The sequence below is a fragment of the Microtus pennsylvanicus genome, chromosome 11, assembly GCF_037038515.1.
Source record: "Microtus pennsylvanicus isolate mMicPen1 chromosome 11, mMicPen1.hap1, whole genome shotgun sequence".
Classification (NCBI taxonomy): Eukaryota; Metazoa; Chordata; class Mammalia; order Rodentia; family Cricetidae; genus Microtus; species Microtus pennsylvanicus.
This window is the reverse complement of record NC_134589.1, coordinates 7,310,699-7,329,212: the sequence shown is the minus strand read 5'-3', so window position 1 is coordinate 7,329,212 and position 18,514 is coordinate 7,310,699. Positions and strand designations below refer to the sequence as shown.

The 18,514-nt window shown below is 45.1% G+C and overlaps 1 protein-coding gene across 8 annotated transcripts in view; it reads left to right on the top strand.

Moving 5' to 3' along the window:
* The window catches only part of Slc39a11 (solute carrier family 39 member 11), a 441,076-nt gene that overhangs the window by 280,658 nt on the left and 141,904 nt on the right, over window positions 1-18,514 (top strand). For all 8 annotated transcript variants that reach the window (XM_075989998.1, XM_075989999.1, XM_075990001.1 and 5 more), the window contains one exon: window positions 16,806-16,976. In XM_075989998.1, the coding sequence (XP_075846113.1) occupies window positions 16,806-16,976 (171 nt within the window). The remainder of the gene's footprint in view (window positions 1-16,805; window positions 16,977-18,514) is intronic.

Here is an 18,514-nt window from a genome sequence, read left to right as displayed (position 1 = left end):
TCAGCTCCAGTGGGCTTCTCCTGCTGAGTCTCTGCCCTCAAGGTTCTGAAAGGACAATTTGCCTCTATTCTCTTTTCATGGAGAACACACAGGTGTGCTGTCCTTACGGGAGGGGAGACTGCCATCATTCTTACTGTGTTTCTCTCTTCCCTAGCATCTTGGGTGGTGTTCACCTCTGCGTGGTCTGAGATAGTCTCTGATTACATCAATAGCATGAATATATTGCAGAGAGAGTTGTTTAGCTGATTAGGAAAACAGACTTTTCTAGACACAAACATTTAGCTTCATGATGTGTAAATTATGTGCATCTGGGTGCTATGCTAATTGCCTCTCTGAGCCCTTGCTGATTAGCTGTGAACTCACACAACCCTGGGGTATTCACAAGCATCTTAATGGGGCTCACCTCATAGCCTGGCAGCTTCTGCCAGTCTTGGCTGCTGCTCTACCTGAAGAGCACAGGACACCCATCTGCCGTGATGCCCTTTGCTCCCCTCCAGGAAAGTGCTTTCCATTAAACCTACATTGCTGACTCTTTGGGGGCCTAGGCAATTCTCTTGCTCAATGATCTGGAAGGAGTTAGAGTAATTTAACTAATGACCAAAAAATAAAGAAATATAATGAGATCTTTTAAAGTCCGTATCAGGAGTCAGCCATAGGTCTAATCAGAGCCTGGTTTTGCAAATAAAGATTTATTGAAACACAGACACACAACCCACACATTATCTGTGCATGTCTTTGTGCTACAACAGGCAGTTGAACAGTTGCAACAAAGCCAGAATGACCCTTGAGTCAAAAAGTCGGCTGACCTTTGAGTGCCCATGAAGTCAATCTTTGTGTATATGAATGTTGTTCTAGCAAAAAATAGGACATTGTACAACTACATCCTTAACCTTAAAGAAGATCAAAATGTCCCCGAAAGCAGGAGCAGAGTGCTCCGTGTGGGTGTGCGGATGCTTTCTCAGGAAATATCCCCGCAACACACACACTGGCTTTTGTGCTCCTTATAACAAATATTCAAGTGCTCGAAGTGTGCCATATAAGTTCTGCAATATCCTGTGCAGAACCAATTCTTGTCATTCTCTCTTGGTATGTCTGTGAGTGTGGAAGGTGACAGACCTTGAGACATAGCTGGTAAGTGTGGACTTGAAAACTGGTGAGTGTAATGACAAACCAAGCTGCAGAGAGAAGCCTGGCCTCGTACTAGTGCATGTGCACACACACACACGCGCGCGCGCACACACACACACTCATGCACACACATAAGCACTCACTTGCTCATCCACACACGTATTCTCTTTAATATGCCCATCAAGCCATGCCTGAGAAAGAAAGGCTCCCAAAGCACTTCTCAGGGTAAGATTTATGCCACGGATGTCTCAGAACATGATGTATTGGCCCTTTTGAGTCCAAACAACATTTGGCCAGTTTGTAAGTGGCCATTTCTAATTCCTGTCTAGCAAGATTATATTGTTCTAAGCAACAACCCGGAAGGGGGCTGGAAGGTAGCTGTTTGTGCCTGATTCTGAAATAATCAGGACAATGAGCGCTCACACACGTCTTTTCTAAGAGAAGAGGAAATTAGACACCTAGTTTCGGTTTGGGGTTTGACTGCTTGAAAGTCCTCATACTGCTTCCCGACCACTTGATGCTAAAGGAGATTCAGTTGGGAACCACTGATGTGAGAGCACATTTATGGGTCATGCTTCATTCTGTAGAAAGCCACCTCGCAAAGCCCAGCAGAATAAATGGTATGTGTGTTCCTATGGGCTTACACAGATCTAGTATAAAAATACGTGTGTGCAGGTGTGTGTTCATTCATGTGCTTGTGTGTGCAGGGGTGTGTGTACATAGGTGTGGGTGTGTGTGTGTGCACTCATGTGGAGGTCAGAGGTTAACTTCAGGTATGATCCTTCAGGCTCTGTCAACTTTCTCTTTTGAGAAAACATCTTTTTATGAGCCAAGAACTTGCAGAGTAGATTCACTGGCAGATCTACAAGCCCTAGGGACGAGCACTTTACCAACGGAAGCTTTCTCTAGCCCTAGTATACAAATTTTAAAACTTGTTCCAGTGTTTAAAAAGAAAGTCACCACTGGGTGGTAAGTGGCTTTTAGATTTTCTTGGTGGTTATCAGTGTTTTCTGAACTCTCTGTAGTTTAGGGATGGATAATATTATCCAATGACGTTGTAGCCAGGTGCGCTGCAGCATGTTTGTACTGCTACTGCTTGGGCCACTGAGGCAAGACGACCCCTTGACTTTGAAATTTGGATCTAAGGACATGATGCTTTGGAAAGGAGTTTCTTATTTTGTTTTCACAGAGGACCAGACCCTATGGATTGCATCTATCCCAATTTGGTATGATAGACCACGATCTCCCGAAAAGTTCCTGTGAACACCCTCAAAAAAATTACTTCACTCAACCGCCAGCTGAGATAAACCTGGCACACAGGTTACACCCTAAATGATCTGATTAACAGCGCCCCCATTCAGCAGGAAGCAGTTTGGAGAGAAAAAAACTGAGCCCATGTTCCCAAAATATTGTTTATAAATGTTCTTTTACATTTAAAGGGGGAAATGATATAGGTATGAATAATCTTCATTGGTGTGGATTTTAAGGTCAATTTTGCTATATGTATATGTATTTCTGCTCTTGATTAAGGTATTGTGATTGTGTAGTTCATTTTAAAAATATAATGTATAATTAGAAAATATAGGTTGTTAATGGATAATCATCAATAATAGTAAAGCTTGTAGTCATGTTAGTTAGATTTTCAAGATATATAGAAATGTATTTCAGTTAGATAGACATTCTTCATATCTTTCAAAGACTGCAGAATATGGCATTTAAAATATTTTAATAACTTAGGACTTTTCATGACAATGAGACACTCTGCTCCTGGCAGCACCAATCTACATCAAGAAGAAGATGGGCATCGAAGAGGATTCTTATGGAGTTTGATAGCCATTTGGGCAAGAAACTGTTCTTGCCTGGACTATTGCATAAACTGGACACAAAGAACCCACGAAGAGAGGACTACTGAACTTGCCTAAAGGTGAGATGATCTTTCAGGGTTCCTGATTCATGAGTCTGTGAGACATTCTGCAGGACACAACAGATAGTGACTGAACTGACTTTGAAATGTCCTGCTTCATGGAAATGTCTCTGGATACTATGGGCCTGGAGGCCGAAGATGGATGCCCCAACGGTACAGAGAAACTTTGGGTGACTGTCCAGGCAGCGAGATGTCTCTGTCATTTCTAGAGTTTTCTTATTCCTTGTTTACTTAGGTAATATTATATCCTTCTGGAGTCTTTGATGGAGTTGAAGAATGGATAGGTAGTTATTGTTTTCCTAAGTTATGATAAAAGATAAAATAGATATAAATATTGTAACTGTAATTCTTGCTTGATAACTGTTTTGTTATATGTAATTTTGCTATGTTAAAGTTAAAGCCTTTTTTTTTTGTTTAAACAGAAAAAGGGTAGGTGATGTGGGAGTGTCATATATCAATCTGTTGATTTCATTGGTTAAGTAATAAACTGCTTGGGCTCATAGCTTAGAACATAGGTGGGTGGAGTAAACAGAACAGAATGCTGGGAGGAAGAGGAAGTGAGGTAAGACGCCTCAGAGAGAGACGCCATGCAGCTCTCTTCCAGGCACATGCGATGAAGCTCTGACCCAGGATGGACATAGGCTAGAATCTTCCCGGTAAGTGCACCTTGGGGTGCTACACACAGATGATTAGAAATGGGCTAAATTAATATGTGAGAATTAGCCTAGAAGAGGCTAGATAGAAATGGGCCAAGCAGTGTTTAAAAGAATACAGTTTCCGTGTAATTATTTCAGGGCATAAGCTAGCAGGCGGCCGGAGTGCTGGGGACGCAGCCCCGCCGCTCCTTAACACTACACTGAACAATAGAGTGAAACCTCATAATTTAAAAAAGAAACATTATTTTAATGAACTTTAACGGAAATAATGTATATTATTTTAGGGCACGAGGAGACAGCCTGTCATCCAGCAAACGCACTTGCTTCTCACTGACTGGACCCAGTGGTTCTGTGAGTAGTTAGAGCAGGCTTTCCCTCAGGCTCTCAGAGAGTCTCATAGACTAGAGAGCTCGGTTAGTGTTGGCCTGGGGATACCATGGGGTTCTCTCAGGAGACTGAGTGATCGTTTTGACAGCAGGGTCAGAGGCTGGTGGTGTCTGGAACAGGCATGTTCATGCCATGCCAGAAGGCATTCTGGGGTCCACCTGCATAGGCTCCTTCCTAGCCAGAAGCAACTGAGACCTTTCGCGGTCCCAACCTTCTTCCGGGGACACCTGCATCAGCCTGGAGGTAGATTTGGCTGGAGAAACCCAAGCCCCAGGATACATTTGTTTGTTTGTTTGTTTTTGTCTTTAAGAAGGGGAGGAAGGTCTGGAGAAAGTTTCGGGGGAATGAGTGTTGGGAGAGAGTGCTGGGAGAGACTGAGGATGTCAAGGAGGCATCCCTGTTGTGCTGTATAGTTTTATGTCAACTTGACATAAGCTGGAGTTAACTGAAAGGAGGGAGCCTCAACTGAGAAAATACTTCTGTAAGATCTGGCTGTGGGGTATTTTCTTATTTGGTGATTGATAGGGAAAGCCACAGCCAATGCTGGGTGGTGCCATCCTTGGGCTGGTGATCCTGGCTTCTATAAGAAAGCAGACTGAGCAAGCCATGGGGGAGCAAGCCCGTAAGCAGCACCCTCCATGGCCTCCGCCTCCCTGTGGTGAACTGTTACCTGGAAATAAGCTGAACCAAACCCTTTCCTCCCCAAGTTTCCCTAGTTTCATTTTAACTGTAGGCCCCAGGATGGGGTTAACTCCTGGTTGGAGGAACTGCCATTGTCATGAGATGGCGGACTTACAGGAGAGATATGGGAGGGAAAAATGGAGGGGGGGGTTTGATAGATAGACCCAGGGCTGGTGAAGGCATGCCTCCTCATTTTGGGAAGTGTATTTTTCTCAATCTGTCTGCCATGGCTGTATTTTCTTTTACATTTCCCATGTGCTGTGAGAGCAAAATGCTCTCCGAAAGGGCTTTTAGCTGAGGTAAGGAAATGATGGTTCCTGCCAAGGAACCTCGTTTTACCTCCCAGTCTTAAAAAACACAAAACAAAACAAAAATCTCTTTTTGAAAAAAAAAATGTGTGTTTCCATGTGTGTGCAGGAAACCACAGAAGTCAGAGGGGAGCTGGTGTTACAGGTACTTGTGAGCTGCCCCATGTGGGTGCTGGGACCCCTGCCTTCTAATCTCAAGTTCTGTTGACTGAAGTTTCTGTCCTGCCTGGTTTCCACAGCCATTAAGTCCCAAAGAAATCATACAGCGGTCTACATCAATTATTAACTGATTGGCCTAGCATTTCAGGCTTCTTATTAACTTTTATAACTTATATTAGCCCATAATTCTTGTCTGTGTTAGCCATGTGGCTTGGTACCTTTTTCAGCGAGGCAGTCACATCTTGCTTGCTCTGTGTCTAGCTTCCTCTCTGTCTGGATGACGAATGCAGATTGCAACTTCCCTCTTCCCAGAATTCTCATTGCCCTGCCTGTATTTGCTGCCTGGTCACCCTGCCTGGCTACTGGCCAATCAGTGTTTATTTAAAATACAAGTGACAGGGTACAGACCATTGTCCCACAGCAAAGTTCCTCTCCTCTACCCCTCCCGTGTGCACTGAGAAAGAATCTCTTGTATATTCATGGTGGCTGGATGCAGGGAAGGGGCCCGCATAGGCCTGCCCAGCGCTCGATGGGCTCTAAGAGTGGGGCAATAGGAAGAAATGTCCACACACTCCAGACAGACCCAGGGGACGATGGTGCTAAGTCAGAACTTGATGACTGGGATGGAATTCATTAATCTAGGAGTGGGGCATAGGGGAGTGACTGGAATCTTAAGGGAGGGTCTGTTGACCCTGCCGCCTCTTCTCCTGTGAGGGAGCATTAGCAACGCTGATTTCTGAGCTTCCAGAGGGCCTTGTACCTGCCTAAGCATCTCTTATGGGTAGTCACAGCAAATTTGATTAAGATGTGTGGTGGTTTGATTGAGATGTCCCCCATAAGTCTCAGACATATAATTACTTGGTCCCCAGTTGGGGGTGCTGTTTGGGGGAGGATTAGGTGGTATTGCCTTGCTGGAGGACCTATGTCATTGAGGGCAAGCATTGCAGTTTCAAAAGACCTGTGCCACTTCAAGTATATGCTCTCAGCTTCCGCTTGTGAGTTCCCAGCTCTCAGCTACTGGCTCCAGCTGCTATGTCTGCCTGGTGCCGCTGCCGCCATTATAAACTCTCACCCTCTCGACCTGTAAGCTCCAGATAAGCTCCTTCTTTTAGAAGTGGTCCTGGTTGTGGTGTTTTATCACAGCCACAGAAAAGTGTGCCACATACATACATACATACATACATACATACATAGTGCTAATAGCATTTCCTGCCCAGAGGACAGCATTCCACGTATGGACTGGACCATAGTTGGGGATCTAGAAACTGTTCAACGGCTTGTCTAAAATGTCAGTTTTTCAAGTCTAGCCATTTTGTTAGTTGAGGTTCCCTCTTCCCAGATGATTGTAGCTTGTGTCAAGTTGAGAACAAAACAAACAAAATAAAAAATCAACCAGCCAACCAACCAGCACAAGCATGCACCATGCCTGACTTTTTACTTACATGCTGGGGATTTGAACTCATGGATGTGTGGCAGGCACTTGACTAACTGAGCCTCTCCCCAGTCCTGCAGGGACTTTTTGGATGCAGATGTCTTGCTGATGAAGGTCCCTCTGGAGTCTGTGATGGTCTGCTTTGCATGCAGGGGCTTTTGCACTGGGCGGCCTGGTTGAGGGTGGTCCACAGAGCAGCAGAGCCAGGATTTATTTCTGAGATCATAATTAACTAAGCCAGGAGTGAATCCAGGTCCGTGAAATGGCTGCTTGTCCCTCTAACGTAGAGCAGCTGATCTGATAGATGGGCTTTTAATATTAGTGGATATTTTGGTTCTATTGCCTGAGAGTAGAAATGATTTTACCTGGATCCCAGGAATGAGGTACATTTTAGTGGGTGGTTTGCTTAATGGATGAGAAATCTTTCGATATTAGTGAGCCGGCCTCTTCTGCAGCTGTACATTTAATTTCTGCCAATTACACAGACCCATTTGCTTATTCATAAGTGTTCAAGGTACAGCTGGGGCGGCTTTTGGTGCCTGTCAAAACATGTGCTGCCCGAGATGCCCAGGAAATTGACTGAACCGCCCAACACATGCAGTTTCTGACCTCAGATCATCATGTGGCCTGTGCTTGTTGGAGTGATAATGGCAAGACCCTTTAATAGCTAAGAAGGTTGAAAATAAACTTTGGGTTGTGTTTCGTAAGCTTCAGGGTGGGGCCCAGATGTCTCTCTGCCTAGAGGTCAGTAATGGAACATGACAAATACTCCGGTTCTCTTCCCATGAAGTTTCCTTGGTCCCCAGTGGAATCTTTTCCGGCCTGGAGCTCTGGAAGGCACAGGAAGAACATCCTTAACAGGCTCCAGACAGAGGCAAGTGTCTGCCTGCTCCACGCAAAATGTGATTAGTTTCCCACCCTTGCTCCTCATAGGACCTGGGTTCTTGACTGGGTACAGTTCCTTGTGTCAGATAGGGTGCAGTGTGCTGGCCTGAGGGCAGGAGCCGGTGGGAATGGGGGGGGGGGGCGTAGCTGTTCAAGCATGAGGACCTGAGTTTTGGTTCTCAGAAAAGTCAAATGCTGTAGTGTATACCTAGAACCCCAGAACTCAGGGCTGAGGAAACAGAAACAGGAAAATCTCAGGAATGCAGTGGCCAGCCATCTAACCAGAATGGTGAAGCTCAGACAGAGAGGCCCCAAAATAAATAAAAATGTTGGAAATTGATTAAGACAACCAACACCAACCTCTGCTGTCCACAGGCACCAACACACATGCTCACACATACACATGTATGCATGTACACACACACACTCACATATAAACATACACATGTTAAGTATGCATCTCCACATTGGAGCTCCAAACCAGTGGAGACAGTGTGCTGGATGTCTCCCTTCGGCATTGTGGGTGCAGCTGTCGGCTATAATACTGACGCCCGCTGCTACCAGGCAGACCTCATCAGTCATTGACAGATATAAGTGGATCACAGAAAATTACCTGCCTGTGAGGAATTAGCCAATCACATGGTAATTACTTAAAGAGGCCTCATTTGGGCTGAGGGCGTCTCACAGAAGAGGAATGAAATGCGGGAAACGATGGTCAAAGAGATACAAATTAGGGGAAATGCCACATCCTCTATCCCATAAATGGACGCACTTTTGAGAACTACCCAGTGTGGACGGAGATTTGACCAATGAGATCGACAAAATGCTGCTTATGGTGGTGTCAATGGTGCCATCTTCCTGATCCTCCCAAATTTCTGACCAGTTGCATAGGTTAGTGTTTGCAGTGATATTTAATAAGGAAACAATGCAGAAGCAGCCTTAGTGCCCAGAGGTATGAGAAAGTCTGGACTAATTTGTATTGCTTGGCAATGCCTGAAAGGGTATTTAACCTTAAAAGGAAGTGCTTCTGTTATGTTTCGTGGGAACAAAGAGCAGTCTACCATCGTGTAATATGATATTTCAGCCCAGGGCAACCACATCAGGGGTGCAGAAGGAAGTGCACCAACCTCCGTTGTTACTTTTTAGTCCCTGAGATCGTGGTGGCTTGCATCGTATTCTGTGTACTTGGTCAGTTTCCCACGGTTCCTTCTGCATGTATTTATAATTTCATGATCAGAAACAAGACCATAGATGAGGATGTTTTGAGTGAGGCCTATGACCCTGTGTCAAGGCGGATAGAGCCCAGTCCTGTTGTGGTCTCTTCCACCCATAACTTGCATTTAATTGATGAGGCTTCCATGACATTGATTCAATGCTCTGACATTGGTTTTTACGCCAGAACCTTACATTTGTATCTCTCTGTTGTCAGTTCAAAGGGCTCTGTGAGATTCAAGGATACCATTGGTGCAGAGATTCCATGAAGTAAGAGGAATTGCTGGGCGGAGATGTCCGGAGTGCCCTTCCCTCTTTTTACTGTTCTCTTGACAAACGATAGGCCAAGTTTATTGTCGCTGTGCAGCTGACCCACCTGTCAGTTCCTGACAGTTGGGCCACAACTCACATAGCGAATGTGTCCCAAAGGTAATTCAGCAAAATTACTACCAAGTCAAAAATCACCCCTGTGGAAATCCTTTTTCTCTCTTAAACCTTCTGGACTCAGTTGCTCAGAATATTAAAGGCAAGAAGTTACTTCTGTTTTTGACCCTGTCTTATTGAAGCCTTCACCTCTTCTACAAATTTAAGGGCAAAATCAGTTTGAAGAAGCAGTGAGAAAGAGAGCAGAAGGGGTGAATGAAGGGAATACTTTCTTCTTTGTCTATTTTTATTCTTTTATTTATGTGTGTATGTCTAGATGTATGTGTATGCACCCATGAATGCAGTTGTCCATAGTGGCCAGAAGGGTGTGTGTGTCCTCTGAAGTTTAAGTTACATGTAATTGTGTGTTGACAGAGGTTTCTGTCTTGCCTGGTCCCACAGCCATTCAGTCACAAAGAAACACAGAGGCTTACATTAATTATAAACTGGTTGGCATATTAGCTTAGGCTTCTTATTAACTCTTATATCTTACAGTAACCCATAATTCTAGTCTGTTTTAGCCACGTGGCTTGGTACCTTTCATCAGCGAGGCATTCTCATCTTGCTTCCTCTGTGTCTGTGTGACGACTGCAGACTGTCTCTTTCCTCTTCCCAGAATTTTCCTATTCTGGTCACCCCACCTCTACTTCCTGCCTGGCTACTGGCCAAGCAACATTTTATTAAACCAATACAAGTGACAAATCTTTATAGGGTACAAGACCATTGTCCCACAGCACCCCCCCCTTTTTTAAAAAACTAAAATCCTGAATCTAATCTCCTTTGTTTAGCCTTCTTCCTGACCATTATTTATAACAACTTGTAACCAATACTCTAAGCAAAGAAAAATATCTGTAATCCATTTTTGGGGAATGTGGGTGTAGTTTTACAGGCTACTTCCTGCTGATAGGGGGCTCTGATAATCTTATGGGGACCTGTAAAAATTTTAAGATTACTGAAACTTAATAAACTTAAGATAATTGTAATTAGTCTCTGAATGGTTGATAGGGTTTTCCTGAGGTTCCTATTTGAAATTTTGGCCAGAACATTGTAAGAAGGTGAACAATTTCAGCTAACCAAGTTGGAACCACCTTGAGCAGCTGGTACCCAAAACTGGTCTTAAAGTAGGGCTATTAGCATCATGACATTATGTCAACCAGCTGGAGTCATTGTTGTGGGGCTCCATTTTCTTCCTGGAAACTTCAAAGATTACTGCAGGAAAATTTATTGTTTATTGTGGAAAACTCAAGCATTATTCATATAGACATATTCAACAAAAGATATGAGATAGACAAAATAGGTATGAGAAAAGTAATGATCTTCAGAAACCCATTGCCATTGTTCTTGAGTTCTCAGTAGTCCTCATTGTCCGCTATGTTCAGAGAGTCCGGTTTTATCCCAGGCTTTTCCAGACCCAGGCCAGCTGGCCTTGGTGAGTTCCCAATAGAACATCCCCATTGTCTCAGTGTGTGGGTGCACCCCTCCTGGTCCTGAGTTCCATGCTCGTGCTCTCTCTCTTTCTGCTCCTGATTTGGACCTTGAGATTTCAGTCCTGTGCTCCAATTTAGGTCTCTGTCTCTGAGCCTAGGCAGTTTGGATGCTCAACTTACTAGACCTGGATGGAGGTGGGGGTTCCTTGGACTTCCCACAGGACAGGGAACCCTGATTGCTTTTCGGGCTGGGGGGGAGACTTAATTGGGGGAGGGGGAGGGAAATGGGAGGCGGTGGCGGGGAAGAGACAGAAATCTTTAATAAATAAATAAATTTAAAAAAAAAAAAGAAAAGTAATGATCTTTTTTCTTTCTGTCCCATATCAATTGTGAGCTATCTGACCTGGGTGCTGGGAACCAAACCATGGTCTTCTGGAAGAGCAGCAAGTGCTGCCATTGCCACACCAGCTCTCAGCCCCTTTCCTATTCATTTTTAAATGTATATGAATATACACTTGTCTTTGAATGTGTAAAATGCTCAGAGGATAATCTTTTCTGTGGTTCAGATTTACGAAACCAGTTGCTGGCCAGCAGTTAGTTAGAACCAAGCATGCAAGAGACTTTCAGGTCTGTGTGAAGGTTCTCCCTAGCTTGAATAAGATACCTTCTCCAGGCACTGCTCTCTTTCCTGGGACTGACCAGGCCCTGTAACAGGCTCCATTGATGCATGTGGTCTATGAAGTTGAATGTGTGGTGCATCATGTCACACAGAAAGGGCCTTTTCCCAGGATGGGTGCCCATTCTGGAAGGGAAGGGAAGGAACAGAAAAATGTGACCCCCTGTGGCAAGAGATGGCTGCTACAACTTTTAGCACTCTAAAAAGCAGAAGTAGTAGCTTGAATTTAAAGGAAATAATTTGGCAAATAATTGGCTCACAACTAAGCAAAAAGCCCTAGGACCTTTTAACAAAGAATCACAGAGAAAATGTTCCCATACTCTCAAGCACAACAGCAGAATATAAAACCAGGCCATGGAGTCTGCTGTGCATTCTGTGAACCAAGCACTAGACCACATGGTCCCATGATTCAGTTGTTGGGACAGTCTCACTACGTAGATATGATCAAATGCATACATTTTATAGCAAGGAAACCAGGAACAGCGGTAGCACCAGCCGACTGAAGCTAATAACCGAGAGTGGTGGTTTGAATGAGAATGGCCCCACAGGTTCATCTCATTTGATGCTTTGTTGTCAGCTGGTAGAACTATTTGGGAAGGATTAGGAGGTGTGACCTCGTTGGAGGAGGTGTGTCACTGGGGCCAGGCTTTGTTCATTTTCAGATTTGTGCCATTCCAAGTGTGTTCTCTGCTTCTTGCTTGAGGTTTAAGATGTGAGCTCTCTGCTGTTCCTGTCACCATACCTTCACTCTATCAACATGAACCCTTACCTTCTGGAACTGTAAGCCCAATTAAATGCTTTTTTAACAAGTTGCCTTGGTCACAGTGTTTTATCTCAACAATAGAGGAACAAACAATTTCCTGTGGCAGACATGTGGTCCTTTCATCCTTTCTCCTTGCAGTGACACAGCCCTGACTCCAGATACACAAGAATACAGAATCCACATTCAGGAGCTGGACAAGGGGCTGGGCAAATACAGATGAAAGAAACTGTGCTGGGGGTATGAAGATATCTTTTCTGACGCATGCTCTTTAGTATAATTATATATGATGTATATAGTGTCCACATTTGTAGGTGCATATGTGTATGCGGAGGCCACGTGTTGACGTGGGTGTCCTTCAATTGCTCTCCACCCTAGATTTTGAGACAGGGTTTCTCACCACATCTGGAGCTTACTGATTCAGCCAGGCTGACTTGTTGGTGAGCCATGGAGATCCCCCTCAGCACTGTGGTTACAGATACATGTTACCCACTCACCTTTAATTTTTTTATGTGTATAAACACACACACAGAGCATGGAAGAAAAAGATCCACTAATATTTCCCCTTCCTTATTGTTCTCAGAATCAGCTTAATTAGAAACTGTCATAAATATGCATTGTTGTCAAGTACCTGCCTCAACAAAGATACCTCTTGCCAGGGTAGAGACGTGGGAATTGAAGAGATATAAGTAAAGAATATGAAGGCACATAAAAATGATAAGACAGAAAACAGAAAGTATTGGAAAGGGCATTCCAAGTGATTACTGAAATCCTGAAAATTTGCCCGTGTTTATTTTTCCACAGCTTTTATACCCAACATAAATGGGGGAGAAGGTAACAAAAGACTTTATTAGCATGATAGAAAGGGTAACTCACACAATCAACTCTGAGAAGTCAGATCATTAGCATTCTGTCGTCTAGGTAGCTAAGGTGTTCTAGGTCACAGACACTGAGAAGCACCCTTCCCTAGGTGACATCATCATTAGAAAAGAAAGGAGCAGAAGTACATTTGCATAACCTGACCACCCATCAGGATGGCATCAAGCAATATTAACTTCAAAAGAGCCAGGCAACCACCACCTAAATTAGGAGGCACAATTATGCCTGTCAGTCTCCAGACACTCTGACTGACAGGTGGAAATGGACCTGCATTTTTCAGCCTCCACACATTGTAACAGGGCTCTCTAAGAGTTCGGTTCTGAGGGCAGGGAAGATGGATCAGCAATTAAAGTGCTCTTACTGCTTTTGCAGAAGACCTGGGTTCAGTTCTAATTGCCCACATGATGATGCAGAACCATCTGTAATTCTGGCTTCCAGGGAAACAGTGCCCTCTTCTATCTTTTGCAGGCAGTGTCTGCACATGGTACACATATATACATGCAGGTAAAACCCTCATACACACATGTATGTGCATGCTTAAATGTGTATAACGCATGTGTAGTGGTCAGAGGACAACTGTGGGGTTTGGTCTTTCTTTAGGTGCCTCCCACATTTTTGAGACAGGTTTTCTCTTTGTTCTGGAACTCCGGTGAGAGTCTTGGAGCCTGTTTTTCTCTGTGTCCCATCATGCTCTTACTGGGATTACAGGTATCTGCTGGGCTTGCGTTTCTTCGATAACATTTATTTATATAATTTAATGTGTGTGGTGTGTGTGCACACGCATGCACACAAGCACACATACATGCTATGGTGTGTATTTGGAGATCCGAGAGTGACTTACAGAACTTGGTTCTCTCCTTCTACCATGTCGGTCCTAGGAATCAAACTTGGCATTCATTCATACTGCCAGCCTCTTGCTAGATTTTTACAAGGCTTCTGGGGATCTGAACTCAGGTCCTCATACGTACAAAGTGATTGCAGTGTTGAATGAGCTGCTGTCTCCCCAGGCCTCTTCTTTCATACTTGTGGTTTGCCTGCCGGTGCTGTCCGTATGCACACAGTACATAGCCACTCTGCATTCCTGTTACTGTGTTTTGTAACAGGGCTTAGAAACAAAGACTTTTCTTCTGAAGCTGTGTGCACTCAGTAGGTAAGACTCTGCCTGTTGTGTTATCCTAATGAACTCATCTCCAGTGAGATCTGGGGATTTTGTTCGCTCTCTCTCTCATGGCTGATGATCTGTTAATTAGCATTGCCGTATTCACTGGGGGCCTGAGATTCCATCACTGGGTCCATTTGATTCAACCAGTCACCCTCTCAGGGAGTGCAAACCATCTGTGTCCTCCTGTGGCCGGGCCCATGGGCTGTGAAAGAGGAGGCTAGCTCCAAATTCACCTCCCTAGATGTGTCTTGAATCCTTGAGGACACAGTCAGGCCTCCAGACCATCTGTGCATGCTTGGCTGCAGAGTGGATTGTGGCTTCCGTTGTGCTTTTGAAAGTGGCTTCTGATAAAGATGGCTCGCCGCCACCCCGGAGAGGACTTCAGAGCTTGTCGTGTTACAGAGGCAGCTGTGTCTAGGTAACAGTTTACTCAGCTCCTGGCTCCAGGTTTGTGCCTTCCAGGTGTCGTCTTTGGATGTGCAGGGAAGAGAATCACAGCCTTGGTATCTGGGAAGAGGAAGCAGGGAAGCAGGAGCTAGACTCCTGGACAGCCCTCAAGTGTCCCATTATGCCTCTAGACTGGGGGCTGGGAATTCTGGGGACCCCTGGTCAGGCTCCGCAGTCCAAGTCATCTAGATGTTATCACCTTAAGATGTATGAGTCCACTTCTGCTTCAGGTACCCAGAAACATGCCTTCATCCAGGAAGCCTGCCTAATATGTCTGACAGTAAAGCTGTGACCAAGGGTCAGTAACATGTGCATGTGTCACACACACAGACACACGCACGCACGCGCACACACACACACACTAAGGCATTAGATCAAGTATTACACACGAGAGCCAGGAGACCACAGAGGTATGCTTTGTTTCTCTTTTAAATGTTATTTATATATTTTTAGTATGTGATCTCCGTGGAGCAGGGCACATAGGCCACAGCATGGAGGTCAGAGAACAGCTCCCAGGGGTCAGTATTCTCCTTCCACTGTGGGTTTTAAACATCAGATTCAGGTTGTTGGGTTTGATTGGCAAGGGCTTTTAGTTGCTGAACTATATCACCAGCTCCCTGGTGTACCTAAACTGGATCTGAGGAAGTTCTGCCTTCCCTTCATAGTAGGAATTCCCCACTTTTAGAAGGCAGTTCTTTGAGTGGAGATGGGAAGGAGGACTGTTGAGGGTCCCTGTCACCCTCAGTCAAGGGCATGGACTACATAGTGTCATATCTGTCCATCATCCCAGAGTGTGAAGCTTCCACATTCCCACCGTCAAGGATCTCCAGGCATCCAAGAAACACCAGTAAAGCAACAGTCTAAGAAACAGCGACTCTCTAGTGTAAACCAGGGAATATTTTTTTTTTTTTTGAGACAGAGTCTTTTATGTATCCTAGCCTGATCTTGCACCTGAGATTCTCTTGCCTCAGCCTCCTAAGGCTGGAATTTGGGTTCTGAGACGTCATACTGATAATCAAAGTGGGGACTTTTCAGATGCTTAGTATATGAAATTCAGTCCCTGAGTGTTCTTCGGGTCCTGGACCACGGTGTATTTCTGTCTCGTTGTCTGTCTCTAGCTATATGAAATTCAGTCCCTGAGTGTTCTTCGGGTCCTGGCCCACTGTGTATTTCTGTCTCGTTGTCTGTCTCTAGCTATATGCTTACTGAAATTGCTTCCTTCTGTCCATCTGCTACAGCTGCTCTTAAGTCAATCGCCCACACCTGCAAGTCACCCTGCATCCTAGGAGAGGGACTCTGATTGGCTGATCCTGACATCTGAGTTGTTCCCCTTGAGTCTCAGGGTGACCAGGAGTAGGGCCACATACATAATTCTGGAGGGTTCTGGGAGAAAGGGAACATATTGCCAACAACACCAATCCCTATATTCAGGACTTAGACTATTTCAAGCACTCCCGTGCATTCTCTTGTTGCATCGTCACAAACCCTCTGCCATGTCCTTGCTTGGTTCCAGGGATTGCTCTCATTGGAGTGTTGGCAGAATGAAGAAATGACAGACATACAGACAACGACGTAGAAAAGCTGGGATGGGGTAGGGTGGACTCTCTGATGCAGAAACTTAGCACATTTATTGTAGAGTTGAACAGAGTGGAAGTCATCATATACAGCTGAACAAGGAGGCAGTGTTATTATATACGGCTGGACAAGGAGGCAGGGCTATTATATATGGCTGGACAAGGAGGCAGGGTTATTATATACGGCTGGACTCCCATGGGGCTGAAGTGTTGGTACTTGGCATGACCAGCACCTATGTCAACAACACCCATTCACCCAGGACTTCTCTCACTCCCTACAACCCTTCACCTACAGAAATTGTTTTATTGCTGCAGTGTTTTCAGTCAGGAAGCTACAATACAGAGCAGTGAGAACCCCTGGTTAGCAGGTGTGTAGCAGGGTCATGAAGTAAAAAATGATGGCCTGATTTCACAATCTATGCTCCTTATCAACCCTCAGCCTCCCTCTCCTTATGTGGCACCTGCATCCTTCTCAGAGCCTAGACTCTGGGAACAGTGTCTAGTTCCTGAGTCCTTGCTGAATGACTGTCCCAGGGGGTGCTTGAGCCAGCAAGAGGGGATACTCAGACTGTGGCAGTCTAGATGTAGAATCGTCCCTGGCTTGGAGGTGTCCTCTTGCTGCTGCCTGCCCAGGCTGCAGAGTGCACGTTTTTACAACCCCTCTCTCTCTGTTCTTTTTGCACAGACAAGAGTGAGAATGGCGAGGTATACCAGAGGAAGAAGGTGGCAGTCACTGGCCTCCCAGAGGGCACTGCCCCCTCAGGGGCTGTGCAAGGGAACTCCGGGCAGCCTGGGATGAGCAGCTGGAGGAGGATCGCTCTGCTTATCCTGGCCATCACTATACACAACATTCCAGGTAAGGACTGGTCCTGGGGCTGTCTGCCACCTGCTTTAGGGTCGCGCCATTGTCCACACAGCTGTGCAGCTGGAACTGTCGGTAGTGACATGAGTCCTATTTGAAGAGGAGTGGAAGCCACTCTATGCTATGGGTGATTCATTTCTAGAATGATCTTTTTATGTTCCACCTCCCATTCCAGTTGCTTTAAATAACCTCTGCTATTTTGACCCAAGAGTCCCTTTCTTTACAAATTTGGTACCAGGTACCAAATCACATTGAACATAATTCTGTAACTCATGTGATTTATGGGATGGAGGAGCCTCCTGTAAGTGCAGGATGTCTCCAGTTCTGACGGATGCTCGTAAGGATGCAGTGAACTCAGTGGACTGGGAGATAGGTAGCTCAGTCCGTGACATGTTCACTGGGCAAACATGAGTTTCCTCACAGAACCCAAGTCCAGAAGTTGGTTATGGTGGCATGTGTCTGTCATCTCAGTGCTGGGGTGGTGGGGACAGGAGGATGCCCAGGCCGGCCAAATTATTTATTTGGAGAGTTCCAGACCAACAAAAGACTCTACCACCAAAAATTAAATGGATAGAACTGAGAAGCGACACCAAAGGTTTATGTAACTTTTACATAAACACACGTGCGTGGACCGTACTCAAACATGCACCCCCACAAACATGCACCCCCACAAACATGCACCCCATCGAGCGCGCACACACACATATAAACCCTAGTATGGAATTCTGCCTTGATTAACACTCCTAGTTTACCCACAGGCTTTCTCGGTAGGGACTCTCTCAGTCCTTTACGGATCTTTTCCTGTTACAGCGTAACTTATTCGACGCCTTGGGGTTTCATTTTATGGGGGAGTCTTACTGGTGCTTTATTTCAAAGATAATATCTTCTTTTAGAGCAATGAGAAGACATGGGTAAGCATAAAATAAAACAAAATAAAGCTACTACAAAAAATTCAATGATTGAAGGATCCCGAGCGGCTGGGGACACATTATGGAGCCCCAGCTCTGCCTCCCACTGATGAGTTTATCTCCAAACACTGTTCTGTTTCCTCACGGATGAGATGGGACTAATATGCCAGCTGGTTTCTTTTGAGACTTCTACCAAACATGCGTCCAACCATAGGCTGTGTTCAGGCCCACTGAGCATCTGACAGATGGGGGTCATTGGATGATGGCTCTCTAAGGTGGCATTTCTCTTGTGAGGCTCATAGAGATGTGATTCTGCCATCTCCTGGCATTTGTTTTGTAGAAGCAGAGAACACGGCAGGGATGAAGTTCTCCCTCTGGAGAACTCGATACTCTGCTATCTGCATGAAGAAGACAGCGTGTGTAGCCTTGTCTGTGTTATTATATCTAGTGTATATGGAATCTTCCTCAAACACCATGCCCCAGAATAAGTTGGGCTCTTTCTCTGGGAGGAGAAAAACATGTTTCTCTAGTAATTTCCATTGCAGCTATAGCAGTTTCCATTGGCTAATCACACACAGGCTGCTTTTGTTAGAGCTGTCCTGATTGCCCATCTCTCTCCCACTT